The 16,178-nt window shown below is 54.9% G+C and overlaps 1 protein-coding gene across 5 annotated transcripts in view; it reads right to left on the reverse strand.

Moving 5' to 3' along the window:
• Positions 1-1,883: 1,883 nt before the first annotated feature.
• MEF2D (myocyte enhancer factor 2D) overlaps positions 1,884-16,178 on the reverse strand; it is a 93,498-nt gene continuing 79,203 nt past the window's right edge. For 2 of the 5 annotated variants that reach the window (XM_070950466.1, XM_070950464.1), the window contains exons 5-11: positions 14,068-14,278; positions 13,201-13,257; positions 10,315-10,508; positions 9,541-9,561; positions 7,744-7,873; positions 3,803-3,950; positions 1,884-2,293 (exon numbers count right to left, since the gene is read on the reverse strand). In XM_070950466.1, coding sequence (XP_070806567.1) covers positions 1,933-2,293; positions 3,803-3,950; positions 7,744-7,873; positions 9,541-9,561; positions 10,315-10,508; positions 13,201-13,257; positions 14,068-14,278 — 1,122 coding nt within the window. In that variant the 3' untranslated portion in view covers positions 1,884-1,932. The remainder of the gene's footprint in view (positions 2,294-3,802; positions 3,951-7,743; positions 7,874-9,540; positions 9,562-10,314; positions 10,509-13,200; positions 13,258-14,067; positions 14,279-16,178) is intronic. The other 3 variants (XM_070950465.1, XM_070950468.1, XM_070950467.1) reach the window with 3 other exon arrangements.

The following is a 16,178-nucleotide window of genomic DNA, read 5'->3' on the forward strand; positions in this document are numbered from 1 at the left end:
CTGGGGAGCTTCAGGCAAAAGGGAATTAATTCAATGCCTGGATTGGAAATGGGGGTGGTGGGGGAAGGGTTAATGGGAGAAACAACGCCAAGGTCATTGCAGCTCCACAGGGCTTTGCTCCCATCCTGCAGCCAACCCCCAGCAGAATCCAAAGAAGCCTCCGGGGCTCAAATACTCTGGCCACAAATGAAGGCAAATCAAGAGGAACCAAAAGCAATGATGTACAAACCAAGATCTACAAACCAAGATTGGATGCTTCCCTTGTCCTTTGGGGGTGGCGATTCCCCCTCAGGAGCTTCCCAACAGCCCTTCCACGACGAATGCAAGATTCCTGAGCGAACAAACGGAACTCCCCTTTCCTCCTTAAATCCCCGCAGGGGGACACAGGGTTTTGCAAACATAAGGGGGGGGGGCAGAAGTTAATCCCCGTCCCACCTCCTCCCACTTAATTGGGCCAGGCCCTTTGCCCCGAGCGAGCGAAAGTGGGGAAGAGTTGGCAGCACAATCCCAGCCAGGTCTACTCAGAAGTAGCCCAGGAGCCAGCGGGGGAAGTGAGCAGGGAGAGGCTCAGCCATGGGCCCCGGGAGCAGGGAAGGTCCCAGAACCCCTTCACATATTGTATGGTTTCCACTTAAGCCTGGACTTTTAAGCCGAGAAAATCAGATTATGAGCCGAGAATCTTTGTCCCCCTCAGTGTAAGGCAGCATATATTTTTTTTTTAGAAAAGTGTTTTTTCCATAGAAACACTGATGCAAAAGGACTCCCTGCTTCCCCTTCCTCTGGGAGCAGCAGGTCCTTGGTCCCTGCTGGCTGAGTCCAGGCCGGCCGGCCAGGAAGGCTCAGCTGCTCTCCGCCCTCTTTCCTCTCCCCCACGGCTGCTGCTCCTTTTCATGCTGGGTTGATGTGGACGGAGCCGATCAATTAGCTAACTCAAGTGAAACAAGTGACGCTTTCATTGGACCAAGAGGAGACTGAAAAGCACAGGAAAAGCTCTGACAGCTGCAGCATCTCTAGTGTGAGCCATGCAGTGTGTGAAAAGGTGCCCCTTCCCCAAGCAAATCCTGCAGCTTTCATCCCTCCAGTAAATGGGGGGGGGGGACGACCCACCCCACAATGGCATCACCAACCGATTGCCCCTGCCAACTCTCCTCCGCCAAATGGCAGCTGCCCGGCTGTCTCCAGGCACCACAGGCTGGCCCAGCCCTGCCCCTCCCCTCCCACAGGAGGGAGCCTCCCCTGAGCACAGCTGACAAGGGCAGGACAAGCGTGGCCCTGGGAAAGGTCTCCGTGGGTTTTGGATGGTGTGAGCGAGGGGTGTCTCCGTTTTTTATCCAAGGGGAAAAAACCCTGTGCCCCAGATTATCAAAAGTTTGGAAAGAATGGACGAGAGAGCTCCCCCATCCTCAAAAGCTATTGCATTTCTCCAGCCTTCATTGACCTGGATAACCTCCCAAGGGGGCAGGAGAGCAGGCTTAACCCTTTCTCTCCTGGCTTAAAGCGGCTGCTCGGGAGGAAATCGTGCTGGGCTACGGCCCATCTCCTCTCTCAGCCCCCTGGACACCCAAAGGCAATCTCCTCTTTCAAGCAGAACGAGAAATGGCCAAAGGGAGACCTCTACCCCATCCCCACCCTGACCCTCTTGCAGAGCCAGTGATCGCCGGAGTCCCTAGACCAAGATGGGGCTGCTGCTGAGGGAGGTCGGTTCTTGGAAGATCCTCGGGGGCCTTTTCGTACTGCATAAGGTTCTAGAACAGTTGCCTACAAAATCCTAAAGCTATTTTTCAGGCAGTTGATAATAAGCCCCTCCCCCTCCCCATGCCTCCCCTCCCCCCTCCCTTCTCCTTTTCCACTGCCCTCCCTCCGACACAACCGTGCGCGGGGAAGGGAGCCGAGAGCCCCCTGCAGGAAAGAGGGGGCCACGTGGGGGGGCAGTTACGTGGCCCAGGCATCCAAGCGCATGCGTTTGATGGAGGGGTTCTCCCCCTCGGCCTCGGCGCTGGGTCTCAGGAGCCCGAGGGAGGAGCCAAAGTCGGCCCGGGAGGGGTCCTCCCGCTCAGAGGGGCCCTCGTAGGAGCTGGCGTTGCTGCTGAGACTGTCCACGGGCGAGCGTCCGCTGGGCTCGTGGCGGGCCTGGTGGGGGAAGGAGGCCAAGGAGAGCGGGGTGCCGCTGTTGCGCTCCCGGCTGGGCGAGACGGGCTCTGACTTGATGCTGATGCTGGGGCTGGTGTTGACGGTCAAGGTGGCGGCAGAGATGGAGGCGGTGGCGGCAGTATGCGGCAGGTGGCTTCCTTGTCTGGCAGAGAGAGGAGAGGGGTGTGAGGGGCAGAAACCTTGCCAAGCTGGGCCGCTCTCAGAGACGGCTTCTTTCCCATCCACCGAAAACCTGGCTTCTGGCCAAAATGTCGTAAACTCGGGTCATGCAGGAAACAGCAAGAGCCATAAATTCAGGCTGAGTGTCTAAAATGCAGTTATGTGGGGAGGATGAAAGGCGGTCATTGGAAGTTGAGAACGGTTAACCAGTGGCTAACCCTGCAAAACTAGAAGCGCTTGCAGGGAAATGACCCGGAAGGGAAGCCTTCGTGTCCATACAGTTTATACAATGGCTGCCTTCAGGCAAACAAGAATTTTAGAGAGCTTAGAAACCCCTTCAAAGCATTCATTTTAAAACTTCTAGGAGCACAAGAGCCTATTTAAGGTTATTCTCGTAAGGTGTGATTTTAATCTAAGTTTTCTTATGGCAGCCTGCATTTCAGGCCACGCTGGGTGGCAGCCCCAGGCCAAGTCGGAGGCTTTGGGAAAGTAAGCAGGGTGAAATGGGGAGCATCCTGGGGTGAAAGACCACCAGGAGAAGCCAGGCTGGGGGTCTGTCTGGAAAGTCCATCAAAATCACAGTTCTGCTGCCCAGGAAACAGGACAGATGAGCGTATTGTCCAGGGTGGGGGAGGTCCAGGATCAAACCTGCTGGGTGGCTCTGGGACTGGCTGCCCCCCTCCACTTCCTGGATCAATTTGGCCATCTTCCTGTGGCTTGATACAAAGATGGATGTGCAGGACACAAAGGGGGGGGGGCTGCCAGGCGGAGCAAGGCAGCCCCCGGCAGCGGAGAATTTCTGCCTGAAGTGGCGGTGGAGGCTCAATGCCCAGTGTTGGTCACTTGGCCTGTTATGAGCCATCCTACCCTGCCATGGCTGCACGTCTGCCCTTCCCTTCCTAGAGAGGAACCACCTGGAAAATCCCCATCCTGGTGCCAGGAGGCAAATGACTTAAACCAATTTCAGAGAAAAGACAAACTGGGAAGTTCGGTCTGTCTGAGGTGCCTCAAGAAACACCTATTTTCATGGGCTTTTGCAATCACAGGGACTATCTAGCAACATTCTTCTTTTCTCTTTCTTCGTCTTTCCCTTCTTCTCTGCCTCCTACTTTTCTTCTACCTAATTCCTCCTTCCCTCCTTCATCCAACTCCACAGCTCAAAATGTCTACAATATTCCAAAATCCCATTCAAGGCAGTGGTGGGTTTCAAAATTTTTTGCTACCGGTTCTGTGGGCGTGGCTTGGTGGGCGTGGCTTGGTGGGCGTGGCAGGGGAAGGTTACTGCAAAATCCCCATTCCCTCCCAATCAGCTGGGACTCGGGAGGCAGAGAATAGATGGGGGCGGGGCCAGTCAGAACTTTTACTACCAGTTCTCCAAACTACTCAAAATTTCCGCTACCGGTTCTCCAGAACTGCTCAGAACCTGCTGAAACCCACCTCTGATTCAAGGCATTACCTCAGTCAAGGCCAAATTCTCCCGGGAGCCACTTACATTAAATTGCTGAGGGAGACCGGGATCTGCTGCGGCTGTTGCAGCTGTTGTGGCTGCGGCTGCCAGGCAGAGAGACTGCCCAGAGACAGGCTGGTGGGCGAGCTGAACGCCGGGAGGGAGGAGAGCTCCGCACTGCTCAGCTGGTAGTCTGGAAGGAAGCAGAAAGGTCAGGCCAAGCATTCCCACTCCGCCGCCTCATGCTCAGTTTGCACAGCTTGACTACTGCAAGATGCTCCTTTAAGGAGCTACCCTCGAAGCCTACCCAGAAATTCCAACTGGCCCAGGATGGATTGCGCTGCTTGGCAGTTTGATTCAGGTGCAAGTCAAGGTACCCGTGAAGCCTTCCTGACACAGGGCCTGCTTACTTGGGGGACCCCTGCCTCCCATAATATCTGCCCGCTGGTTCAATCTGGCCAGGTTTAGATTAGATTCGTTTAACAGAGTTGGAAGGGACCTTGTAGGTCATCTAGTCCAACCCCCCACCCAAACAGGAGACCCTGACACCATTTCTGATAAACGGCAGTCCAATCTCTTCTTGAAAGCCTCCAGGGATGAAGCTCCCACAAAGTCCCTCCAATGAAATGGTGCCATCCGTGGGGACCCTGGAAGCAAATTTCTGTGCCACAGGCCTTGCCCTCTCCAATGAGGCTTCCCTGAGATGTGGGCAGTGCCCACCCTGCCATTGTTTCAAAGGGGCTTGAAGGGCTGGTTTTTATCCCAGGCCTTTGGTGAGGGAGGATGAAGGCCCTCTGCTTCACTCCTATCCAATCTGTTTCATTTTTAAAATGGGTGCTCCTGAATTGCCCTTGTTTTAAGTAGTGTAAGCTGCCCAGGACCCAACAGATTGGATGAATGAAATAAAGGAAGAAATAAGAGGAAGAGTCCCCATCCAAGGAATGTGTCCAGCCGTGGATGCAGCCCCTTCATCAGCAGGCACCCAACAGCTTGTCCCCAGCTCGGCTGGCTGGAGAATTCTGGGAGTTGAAGTCTAAGCAGAAGCTTAATGTTGCCAAGGTTGCGAAACACGGCTCTAGGTAGTTTTCAAAATGACAGGCCGCTAGATGGCACCCTCGGCACCCTCTTGGCCTCCCTTGAAGCCAGAAGAAGCAGCAGCAGCAGCCGGAGATGCAGGAACTGGTCATGCCAGAACTGCTCGCAACAGCCAATTCCTTCCAGTCGGGCAGCTGTGCTCCTCCACCAAACGCATTTTGGAATTCTCAGCTGCAAATTGGTCAGCCCAGGGGAGTCAGGTGAAGGTCTCCCTGTCCAGTCGTGTCAACTCCAGGGCGCGGTGCCTCTCTCCGTTTCTTAGCCGAGGAAGCCAGCCTGGTCAGAAGATGTTCTCTGTGGACATCGGCCAGCATGGAACGCTGCGACCTTCCCACCCAAGCAGAGCCTATTTATCTATTTACCTTATGGGGCAAGGAACAGGAGCTTGGCCCATTGCGTGGGGCTTGTCAGCATCTTTAACCACTGAGCCATCGCACCCTGCCCTGGATCTCATTCATTTTTTAATTGCTTTTAATTTTTTTAACTGTTGGTTTTTCCACCTATCCAAATCTACCTTAATTTGATCCACTAATTTATTGTAATCCTCCTTTATTTGAATGAATGAATGAATAAATGGATAAATAAATGATAAAAAAATAAATAAAATTGCTTAACGCATTGTAAGCCGCCCTGAGTCTCCGGAGAAGGACGGCATATAAATCAAATTAAAAAAAAAAAAAATTCTTAGAATCCATATACTGTAACTAAGGTCTCCTTAGAGCACCATGGAGGCTGGCAGTCGTTCTGAGAGACCGTCGTCCGTGGACATAAAAGGACAAGCCAGCTGCTTATTAAGGACAAACTAAGTTTGGACCAATAACATTTTTTGAAATCAAGAAATAGAAAAGGCTGGAAGCTTTACTCAGAGGGGAGCCAACTCGAAAGAGGGATTGTCTCTTCTCCCCTGCCTGAGAAAGAGTGGATTAGCTTTCCTCCCAAAGCTGTGCGGGATCCATTCCTGGAGGTTGTCAAGAAAAAACTGGCAGCCTTTTGTCCAGGAGGGCATGAAGATATGTGCATTGGACTTGGGGTTGGACTAGATGACTTCCAAGGTCCCTTCCAAGCCAGCCTGGAAGATTCTACTACGTATCGCAGATGCCACTGTAGCTCATCCCCCAAGCAGAAATGAGGAGCTGTTTTGCTGGGGAGTGTGAGGAAGCGGGACTCCGGATGGAGCCAAATCAACCAAGAGAATCCCAGGGAGACACGGCCGGTTCGTTTGGCTCTCTCTCTTCAAAGCGAAAGGAAAGGAAGCCTGGAGCTTTCTCGAAAGAGAACTAGGAGAGCTACAAAAAGCGAAGAGATTGAGTCAGTGCGCCTCTTTTCTGCATGAAGAATATATTCCCCCAAGCCACCACCAATGGAGGAAGAGAGCCTCTGATGAGGAGAGAAGGGAGTTTGGGCTGTTTTTCTACATAACTAATTTTTCACAATCTATTACACACCCCGCCTGTGTGTATGGGGTGCAGACCTGTCATCGCTTTACATGGATTTCAACACCCAAAGTTTCTCTCCACCACCTTGAAACTCCTGGGTGGCGGCACAGCCTCTTGCCTTTGGTGGAGAGGGGAAGGGTCCCAGCCAAGGGGTGAAGGACCTGAGGAAACTCCCTCTTCTCCAGGGAAGCCACATCGCTGAAGAAGTCTCCGTCGAGGCAAGTTGGTGATGGCTTCTCTGGGTTGAATGCTAATCCAAGGCCATCAGAATACATCTTAGTTGGAATGTCCCACCCATCCCTCCTCTTTGGGGGAGTCCGCAGTTTCGGACACCCCCTCCCCCCCTGTCTAATCCTCCCAAAAGTCAAGACTGAGCCAAGAATTCCCTGCGATGTCTCCTCCCCAACTCACAGCACTGCAGCAAAAGGCAGCAGAGGGCGGGACATAGCTTGGGGGCTTTTCTGTTCCAGCTGCTGCCATCCCTTAAGAGGCAAAGACCCCCCTCTCCCAAACAAGAGAGGGGCCGAGTCACTGGCCTACTTGGCAGGGGCTCCTTCCCAACACCTGGGAGGGGGGGAGCTGGAAGAGTGAGCGGATTGCACTGAGAAACCCGCCAAATGACACATTCACAGGTGACGGCCTCCCCAAGCAGGCAGGCCCGGAGGGAGCAAGACCTTCACACTCAGAACATGAATGATTCACACCTGGGACAGGCGCCTCTCATGCCAGGTGGCGAGGGAAGCCACGGATCCCTTGGGCTGGTGCCAGGGCTTCCTGGCCAGCTGCAAAGCTTTCCTTCACCCGCAACCCCTCAGACAGGCCCTCCTGAGCCAGGCGGGCACCTTCTTTCATCCAGGCCCTTGCGAGCTACCATCCCTGGCCTCTATGGGAAGGCCCGGCCCCTCAAATCCCTCCCAGAATGGAGCCCCCCCTCAAAATGTAGCTTGTTAAAGGGCAAAGGGGCCTTGCTTGAGGCACCGTTTCACCCTCCCTTCTGAAAAACGCCTTCCCCTGCTTGCCTCCTGACGCAGCCCCTGGATGGCCAGAAGCTGCAAGGCCGGCCATCGCGCCAGAGAGTCCCTTAGCAACTGGACTTCCTTTGTTCCTTTCTTGGAGACCTTTCGCTTCTCATCCAAGAAGCTTCTTCAGAATTGACGAGAAGCAAAACATCTTCAAGGAAAAAACCAAGAAAATCCAGTTGCCTTTTGAAAAGGACCTTTGGGGGAGCCCTGACCTGGGTCACAGACGTCCCTTAAGAACTTTATGGCCGATGCAGGCTGAGGTCCTTCCGCTGCAATTTTCCACTCACAGAGCAGTCATGCCTGCTTGCCAAACGGAGGCCCGGCTCCCCCAGCTCCAACCACTGCTTGGAGGGTCCATTCCAAGAGAACAGGGGCTGCTGGAGCCGGGAGAGAGAACAGCAGCCTCCTCCCTTGTCTCTGGCAGGGCTCTCACCTGTGTTGTATGCCGTGGGCATTGCCGAGAAGGGCAGCCCCTGGGTCAGCAGGCTGGGCGTGGCCACCGAAACAACCGGCGTGGTCAAAGAATGTGTGGCTTGAGACACCATGAGCCTTTGGGCGTTCTGCTGCGGGAGAGAAAGAGAGAGAGAAGGAATGGGACAGGGAGTCTGAAAGAGGAGGGCAGTGGGTTTTCAGGGATGGGGCTCTCGGACATTTGGCCCCGTGGGGAAGTGCATCAGAGCCTCACGCCACGGAGAGCAAGGACAGCTAGCGGTCCTCGTGGCTGCTGGATGCCATTCCTCCCAAAGGATGGAGGTCCCTCTCCCCTCTCCCTCAGGCAGCCTGGGGGCCATGACTGAGCAAGCAGGGCCAGGGGCGGCCCAGGGACGGAGCAGTAAATCTGGGCTCTCCGGAAGCTATTCAGCATGGGAGCAGCCCCTTCACTGCAGGCAAAATGGAGCTGGGAACACCGTCAATTGTCCTCTGCAATGCAAAGACCCCAGAGCCCTTGGGGGTCGTCTTGAACGGCTCAACCCTTTCCTGCCAATGGAGGCTCCGTGGTTCACCGTGGCCACACGTGGCTCAGGCGTGGCTCAGGCGTGTGGCAAACTGCACCTTTCACAGCTTAAAACCCTCCTCCCCATGTTGCCTTGCCCGTTCAGCCCCACAAGGCACCAACTCTGCCTGGGTAAGCAGGGAGAGGTCCAAGGCAACCGAGGAGGCAGTCTTGCTTCAGGGTTTATACTGGAGAAAATCCTGATTCTCATTTATCCCAATGGACACGCAATGCATATCGTTTATGCAGCCAGAAAATGTTACTGCTTTTCACCTCAATTTCTCCTCCTAACACTCCCAAGTGCAGACCTTCTTCCCTCCCTTTAGAAACCTCTGCAGGACGTTTCCATAGGAAACAATCCTGTGTGTGTGTGTGTGTGTGTGTGTGTGTGTGTGTGTAGGGGGGGAGCCCCAGGGTTAAGTGTGGACACTTCTCCCACTGTGAGCAATAGCCAATCCCATTCCAGGACCAATAGCACAGGGGGAACAGGGAGACGCCCCCCCGCCCCCAATGCCTTGAGCCTTCCTCCTTCCATCTCAAGAGATGCCAGAGACCCCAAGGCCAGTGCCCCAGTGCTCGGGATGGGAGCCCTTCAGCAGTGTCCTTCATCTGGCACTCCAGCAGTCCCCAAAGCTAGAGGAGTCTGGAGCCCAGAGCCGGGCTCGTGCCTTGGCTTCTTCTGCACTGGGTGCCAGGCACTATTTGGAGGGGGGAACTGGGTGTCGGGGTTCATGCCCAGATCCTGAAGGGACGGAACAGAGGCTCAGTGGGCTAACTGAGCTGTGCTAGTGAGGATACTCAGCCTGATGATCAGTGCTGGGGGAGCAGTGAAGAGAGGCAGCACCCAAAGGAAGGAGCCATGCCACAAGGGGGTGGGTGGGAGGTGAGGATTCAGACAAACACCTCTTTCTCCTCCTCACTAAGGAAGGGCAAGAGAGAGGGTGGCCTGTCAGTCTCAGGCCGAGAGATGCCAATCCTGGGGGTGGGGGTGGGGGGGCAGAGAGAGACAGGCAATTTATGCAGTTGGCAAGCATGCACCCGCAGGAGGAAAACCACCGAGACCCCTCAGAAGGGGCCAGAAGCCAGTGTAGAAGCCCGTGTTTCCTCTGGGAGACCCCCAACATCCAACTCACCATTTTAGGACAGCGGTTGACAAAAGGCCCCTGTGTCTTTTGCATACACACACACGTACACAACACACACAAACACACACAGGCACACCCATGCATAGCTCACCAGATCCAACTGATCGTCCGTCTGGATGCAGAATAAAAATGAAAGCAAAGGAAACTTATTACATTTAATTCCTAATTCTGATATTGCTTCCCACATTCACTGAGAATTCTGTTTCATTTGTGGACCACAAAAGTCACTCCTGGGCTAATTCGTCTAATTTAAGTGGGGAACTCCAGGTGGAAAACACCAATGTAGGAAATAGTCGCCTTAATTTTGGAATTGCCCGGCTGCACCAAAACGGCCCCCTTGTGGATACTGTATTAGCCCTTTGACAAAGCCCGCAGGACAGAGGACCTTGGCAACTTTGAGACCTCCTCCTGTGGACTTAAACTCCCAGAATTCCCTAGCCAGCATTGCAAACGGATGCAATGTTGCAGATCAATGGCATTAACAGATTAAAACTATTTTGCTAGACTGAAGCGGAACAGACCAAAGCCTAAAGATTTCTGCAATCTTTAAAACCAATAAGTAGAAAGCAGAATTTTGCCCGCCAAGAGGCTGTTCCCACAAAACGCGGAGGGAGGCGTCTTCTTTAGCCAGAGCCAGACGGCCTATTTGAGGGCAGCTGATCAAGAAGTGGGGTCAGACTGGACTGGAGCAAGCCCCTCCCCACTTCCCTTTCCCAAAGAGCCTCCTCCATTCACCAACAGCATCCTCCAACGAGGCTCTGGGCTAGAAGACGATGCTTTGGGCCTTCACAAAGACGAGCTGAAGACTGGAAGGAATTTCAGGGTTCGGACCCCTCAAAGGCCGGACTTTCCAAGCTGGACTCACCAGGTGCTGCAGGAGGCCTTTCCCGCCCTGGGAGGTGATGACCCGGAGGTCCGGCTTGCGGATGTTGGTGGCCAGAGGGTTGCTGTGCTGGGGTGGTGGTGGGGGTGACTTCGCCGGGACGGCCTTTCCTAGACTGTTTCCATTGGAGACGGGGAGGAGATTCGGGGAGGCCCTGGCGCTGACGTAGCCGTTGCCTGCAAGAGAGGACAAAGCCATTCCAAGAGTTTGCAATGTTGGGAAACGTGTAGCTGTCCCTTCTCCACTGTGGCCAATGCAAATTATACGTTTCTGAAATAAGCCCAGCTTTTCCTGCTGGTTTCTGGAGGTCCACCCTGGAGCAGAGAGCAGCCACGGCTTTCGCTGAAACACGAGCTGTCCGGAAACAATTTGGACAGACCGACTGGGCAAGGACCACCAGCCCTAAACTGGGAAGTCAGTCTGAGCCGCCCCAGAACCAGAGCTCACCAGCCCCTTCCTCACTACGAGGCCAGGGTGCCAATGTGCCAGAGGCGGGCATTAGCCCACAAACTTCATCGGGCCCTCCTAGCATGGCAGTTGGCAAGGGGCAAAGGGCACCTGCCATCTTCCCAGGGGCATCTGTGGGGCTCATTCTGCACCCTCTTGCCCTGGCATTCTTCCAGCCCCCAGGAAAGCCCCTCACAGCGCTTAGTACAGATGCCGGCTCTGCAGGCCTCCACCTCCCACAGCCGCTGCCTGGCTGCTGATAGCCTCGGCAGCTGTGCAGGTTCATCTGAGCCGCAGACCAGAAGCCCAACTGCACCGTCACCCAGTTGGCTTTCAGGTGGCTGAGGAATCAGGGGAACTGCGGGCTCAGCAGTCCCTGGCACAAGCTGAAAGGAGAGTTTCTCAGCCATGGCAGCTTTAAAATGGGCAGACGTCAACTCCATGCCGGCTGTGGAATCCTGGGAGTTTTAGTCCATCCATCACGGCCAGAGGGGAGAAACCTGCTTTAGAGTAATACAAACAGCAGAACTTTCCCAGGTGAAGTGGGAGAGAGATTGAGCCTTGCCTCGCACTGTGCCGAAGCACCACGACCAGAGAGAAGAGCCCAGAAAAAGAGGTCCCGAGTGGTCCTCCGGGTCTCGCGCAGGCCTGCCCAGGGCTCTCCCTGCTCCCGTTTCCTGGAACGAGGGGAATGTTTTCGTGACGTCAATGCTGACATTCAGGGGCCTTGCCAAGCTGCAAGCTGGAACAGCCGCTCACAACAGCTGACGTGGGGGCTGCTCTGGGAAATGGAGAGGAGCTGGGAGGGGGCCTGGGCTAAGACAGCAGCCTCTGCCCAGCTGACTACCTTCCCCGAAATCAGCAGGGCCTCCTTTCCTGGGACCCTGCAGCTCAGCTCACCCTCTGAGACCCCTCCTCTCCTCGGGAGAGCTTTGTGGCCAGGAAGATGCCGGCCAGAGCTCAGTGCCCCCCAGCTGCCTCTCTTAGAGCTTCCAAAGGCTGCCGCTCTCTGCCGCCTCCAGACCTTCTTTTGCCAGGGCAGCTTCAACTGCTTGGGCCTTTGCTGTGTTTCATTCTAAAGTTGAACTTTTTAGCATGTGAAGCATCTTAGAAAACAGCAAAGGCCGCTTGTGGGCTGCTCTCAAGGAAGGTGTTGAATCTGGTTACAGAATTTTTCTGTGTTCCTCCAGGCATCAGCCGCCAAACAGCTAAGAGAGGGGTTTTTTGGGGGGAGGGGGGGCCAGGGCAGCCCCTCCTGCCGGAAGGATGGGAAATAGCGAAGAAAGGAGCTCATGAAGCCAGATGAGGCCAGCATTCTGCCCGTTGGCTCTAACTGGTCAGGGCATCACCAGGCTGAACAGCTTCTCTCTGCTCCCCCCCCCCCCCCGGCACAGTCCCCCATGCCCCAGAGAGGCTGGCTGAGTGCGTACTCGGAAAAGCAGAGCTGGCCAGGATGCTGCCTCTCCACCCACTGACACGCTGTAATTAAGGGCAGAGTCCTCCAAAAAGGGATCCGGCCTTATTTCGGAAGCCACCCAGAACGGCCGTCCTTTGAAGGAGGATTCCAGGCAATGGCTGGTTTTGAAACTGACAGGGAGAAATAAAGGAAATGCAGCCTCTGACTGAAACCCAGGCAGAAAAACTGGCTGGCCTGGACCCCTCCAGTTTTGGGCTCCACCCGAGGCCGGCTCCCCTCTCGGGCAGCTTCTGGGAAGGAGCCTGCAAGGGAGGCTTTTTTGCCGCTCAGCTACAGGAGAGAAAAGCCAAAGGCGGCTTTTCTCTCCTGTACGGCGTTTGGCCTCAACCATTTTTATCTGCTGGCTGGCAGAAGGGGAAGCACCCTCAGGGGGCACAGAACAGCCCCCTCCCTTAGGATTTATGGGATTAGTTTCTCTAGAAGTGGGGGGGGGAAGGCCCTCAGACACAAGGTGATGCACCTTCAAAGGTGGCCTCTTCTCTCGCTTGTTTTTGGAGGGGGTTATACGACAGCCCCCCCTTCATATCATATGTATGTATAAAATTCTCAATGCACATTCAGACACAATATAAAGAATTGCTGCTCAACATTCCGGCTAGTGGCAGAGGGAACCCAATCTGGGATCGTCTGGGTCTCCCCCATGTGAAATTCCCTCCCCCCCTCGACTTGTTCCATTGGAGTCTCAACCGCCCCCTTCCTTCTTGGTCACCCCAAAAAGGCTTGAGGCCAGCTGCTCCTCCTGCATCTGTTCTGCCCTCAGCCGACTCTCTGGCTCAGCTGTCTAGCAGAAGGTTCCAAAACTGCAAAGGGAGTTTGGGGGGGGGGGCGTGGAGGGGGGCGGGCGACTCGGAGCCTATTCCAAGTGCTTGGGCTTTCCCGGGCTGACCTCCCCAGAAGGCTCCCCTGAGCCCCCTCAGGCCGGCTCCTCTGCTGCAGCTACTCACCCACGGGGCTAGGACAGGCTCCGTTCGTGTTGCCAAGCTCCCCTCCGAGCATCGCCCCTAGGAAGAAGCCAGCAGCCAAGGTCAGTTGCATCTGGAGCCACCTTCGAACAGGACGGTCCCACCAGAGACACTTTGTTCCTCTGAGCACCCCCCTTTCCAATGGGGGGGGGGAATCATGACAGAATGACCACCACCTCCCTTAAGCTAGGCCTGTCCACATTCCCAAAATTGTGTCCGGAGCTGGGCATCCCATGGAGCATATCTACATGCGAAAATCGTATCTGGACACATCTGGATCACCTTTTAGATCAATCACCATGCATGAAAAAAATGGCCAGAATTGTAAAATCAGCCATTTACAGCCGTGGGCCACAGGACTAAATTTATGACACTTTTTGCCAAAAACCAGCATTTACTTCCAGCTTTTGGCCAAAAGCCCCCATAGTGAACAATGAATTCACTTAATGACACCAGCATTTGCTTAGTGAATTCCCTTAATGACCTTAGTGGATTTGCTTAATGACCACCACAAAAAAGACAATAAAACTGCATTGGTCATGGGATGACCTGCTTGATGATCTTCACAGCTGACGATTGTACTGGGCAGGCTTCACTGCAGTCATAAGTCGAGGACTCCCTGTGCTTCTGTTATCTATCCACCAAGACTACCTTGCCCCCGTTTGTCTGCTCTTGTTTCCCCAGCCCCGAGTTTGGGCCTGGCCCACTGACCTTCGCCAAACCTTTGCCTGAATGCATCAAGGCTCCTTCTATGGCTTTTTGCTCTCTCTCTTCTTTTCTTTTGGGTTTGCACAATTCCCTTTACGCTGCCTAAGAAGCCCCTGAGGAGAAGGAGGGAGAAGGCCGTACCTGCACTGGCCGGCCTCTGCGGGAGTGCCGGGGAGACGGTGTTGCGCTGGAGGGCCGGCTGCTGCGGGGACAGCAATCGGGGGTCAGTCAAGGAGGAAGTCACTAACGATGGGGTCACTAGGGATCCACCGGGGTTGCTGAAGGGCAGGGCGTTCTGGTTGGTCACTGGCACCGTCACAGGCATGGCAAAGTTGGGAGCAGGAACGGAGGACTGGAGAGAAAAGGGGCAGGAAAGCAGGCTGAGCCCTGGGAGCCGAGGGGAAAGGCTCCTCTGCCACCAGCACCTGGCAGGATCAGCCACTCAGCAACAAGAGGCTGTCGGAGACTTTGGATTCCAAGGAATCGGGGCAGCCAAAGGCTGGCCTCCCAGGCCCACAGAGATGGCCTGAACCAGGAATGTTGGGATGCAAACAAAATCTCTGACAAATTCAGTTCTCAGACAACCTTCATCCAGCACAATTCTCCCGCTTGGCAGATCCAAAGCTGGTGGAGCAACTCTGGATGTTCATCCCTTAGACCAAGCAGGACGGAGGGCATGAAACTCATCAGTGAGCAAAAATAATCCCGAAAGTCAAAGACAGAAATGGAGGAAGAGAGAGGTTGGCTTCACAGCAGGCACGTAAGGAGGAGTTAGCAACCTGAGCCTGACACAAACTGGGCAAGAACAAAGGGAACAACCACTCAACTCCACACCCCACAGGGTCAGGAGCCTCTGCGTTCTGCAGCTGCTCTCCAGAGAGAGAGATTTTGGGCCCTGGCAAAGGGAGAAGCAAGCAGGACAGTTGGGATGAGGATGGGGGGGGGGTTTCACTCTTCCATTCCAGAGGAGTGAAAGAGTTGGGCATTTTAATCAGAGAGGACACACAAGAGTTGCAGGGCAAGAAATGAAACCACGTTCTTCTTTGCTAGCAGTTGGAGAACATCTAGGAGGGGCTGCCTTAGGGGTGGGGAGGACTTTTTGCAGGAATGCTGTTAAGTGCCGGATTCATCCAGCAGGAAGGTGGCCTAGCCGCCCTCTGAGGTCCCTGCATGGGTGCTTGGTGGGAAAAACTTTGCTGAAGAGATGGTCGTGAAACTCTGGCCAAGACGCCAAGGCCCTGGGGCCCTGGGGCTTCTGGGGTGCCCATCCACTCCAAGGAAGGGTAACTAGCAGGTGCCTTGTCTTTTTGATGCCAACTGAGAATATTCAGTCCTTCGCCATGGTTTAAATCACTACAAGAATCTGGTGGCTTTAATTCCTCTATTTACTGGACGGCCACAGCACTTTCCCTGTGCTGCGTCTGAAGTTTTCAGAGGTTGCTGCTGTTGTGGCAAAGTGGGGAAATCCTTGACGTTGGTGCGCATATGAGTGTGCAAAGCCCTGGAGGATGCTCAGAGCAGCCTGCCACACAGCAGCTGCCTTTCCAGAGGCTGCAGCCTCCTCTGCTCGGTGTGTGTGTCCTTTCCCACAGGTAAGGACGGATCTTGGCTGGAAGCTGCTCAGTCAGAAGGGCCCCCGACTGAGTCCGGCCCTGGCACTGCCTGACCGCTCTGTAATGGCGAAGTCTGCGGGAAGTGACCTCTCTGGAATCGAATCAGAGCGGAGTTGCTTTCTCCCCATACCGGTCTCAGCAGAAAGCCTGGGCCCCATTGCCTTGCCCACCCCGTTGCCTTGGGACCGTGGACATGCCACTTGCTTTGGGGAAGAGTCTGGGGTCTGCTGCCACCTCTGCTTTCCCCCTTCTCTGTTTCTTCTGCCTTCAGCCGCCCCAGCCTCCTCTTGGTCTCATGAACAGACTGGACCTTGTGGGGCAGGAAGAGAAGAAGATCTGCCAGGAGCTGCAGCTCTGGGGGATGACACCAAAGCTCTGGCCGGGCACAGCTCGGGTTACTAGCTAGTTAGGCAGAGGGTTAGGTGGGGGTTAATTCTCTCAGGAAGCTCATGCACTCCCCCTCTCCTCCCAAACCGCCTCCACCCCCTTCAGACCTGTGACTCTGACTCAGTATTATCATCCCTGGAGCCAGTTCAGGGGCCACATTCTCCTGTCAGCCCCTCAGGAGTGGAGCCCAGACAAGGCACCCCACTGCATGTCCCCGTCAAGGGTGACCCCAGCTGCGTCCTCTCAAGTCAT

Source organism: Pituophis catenifer, unplaced genomic scaffold, assembly GCF_029215685.1.
Source record: "Pituophis catenifer annectens isolate HBS135680 unplaced genomic scaffold, rPitCat1.0.hap2 SCAF_10, whole genome shotgun sequence".
NCBI lineage: Eukaryota > Metazoa > Chordata > Lepidosauria > Squamata > Colubridae > Pituophis > Pituophis catenifer.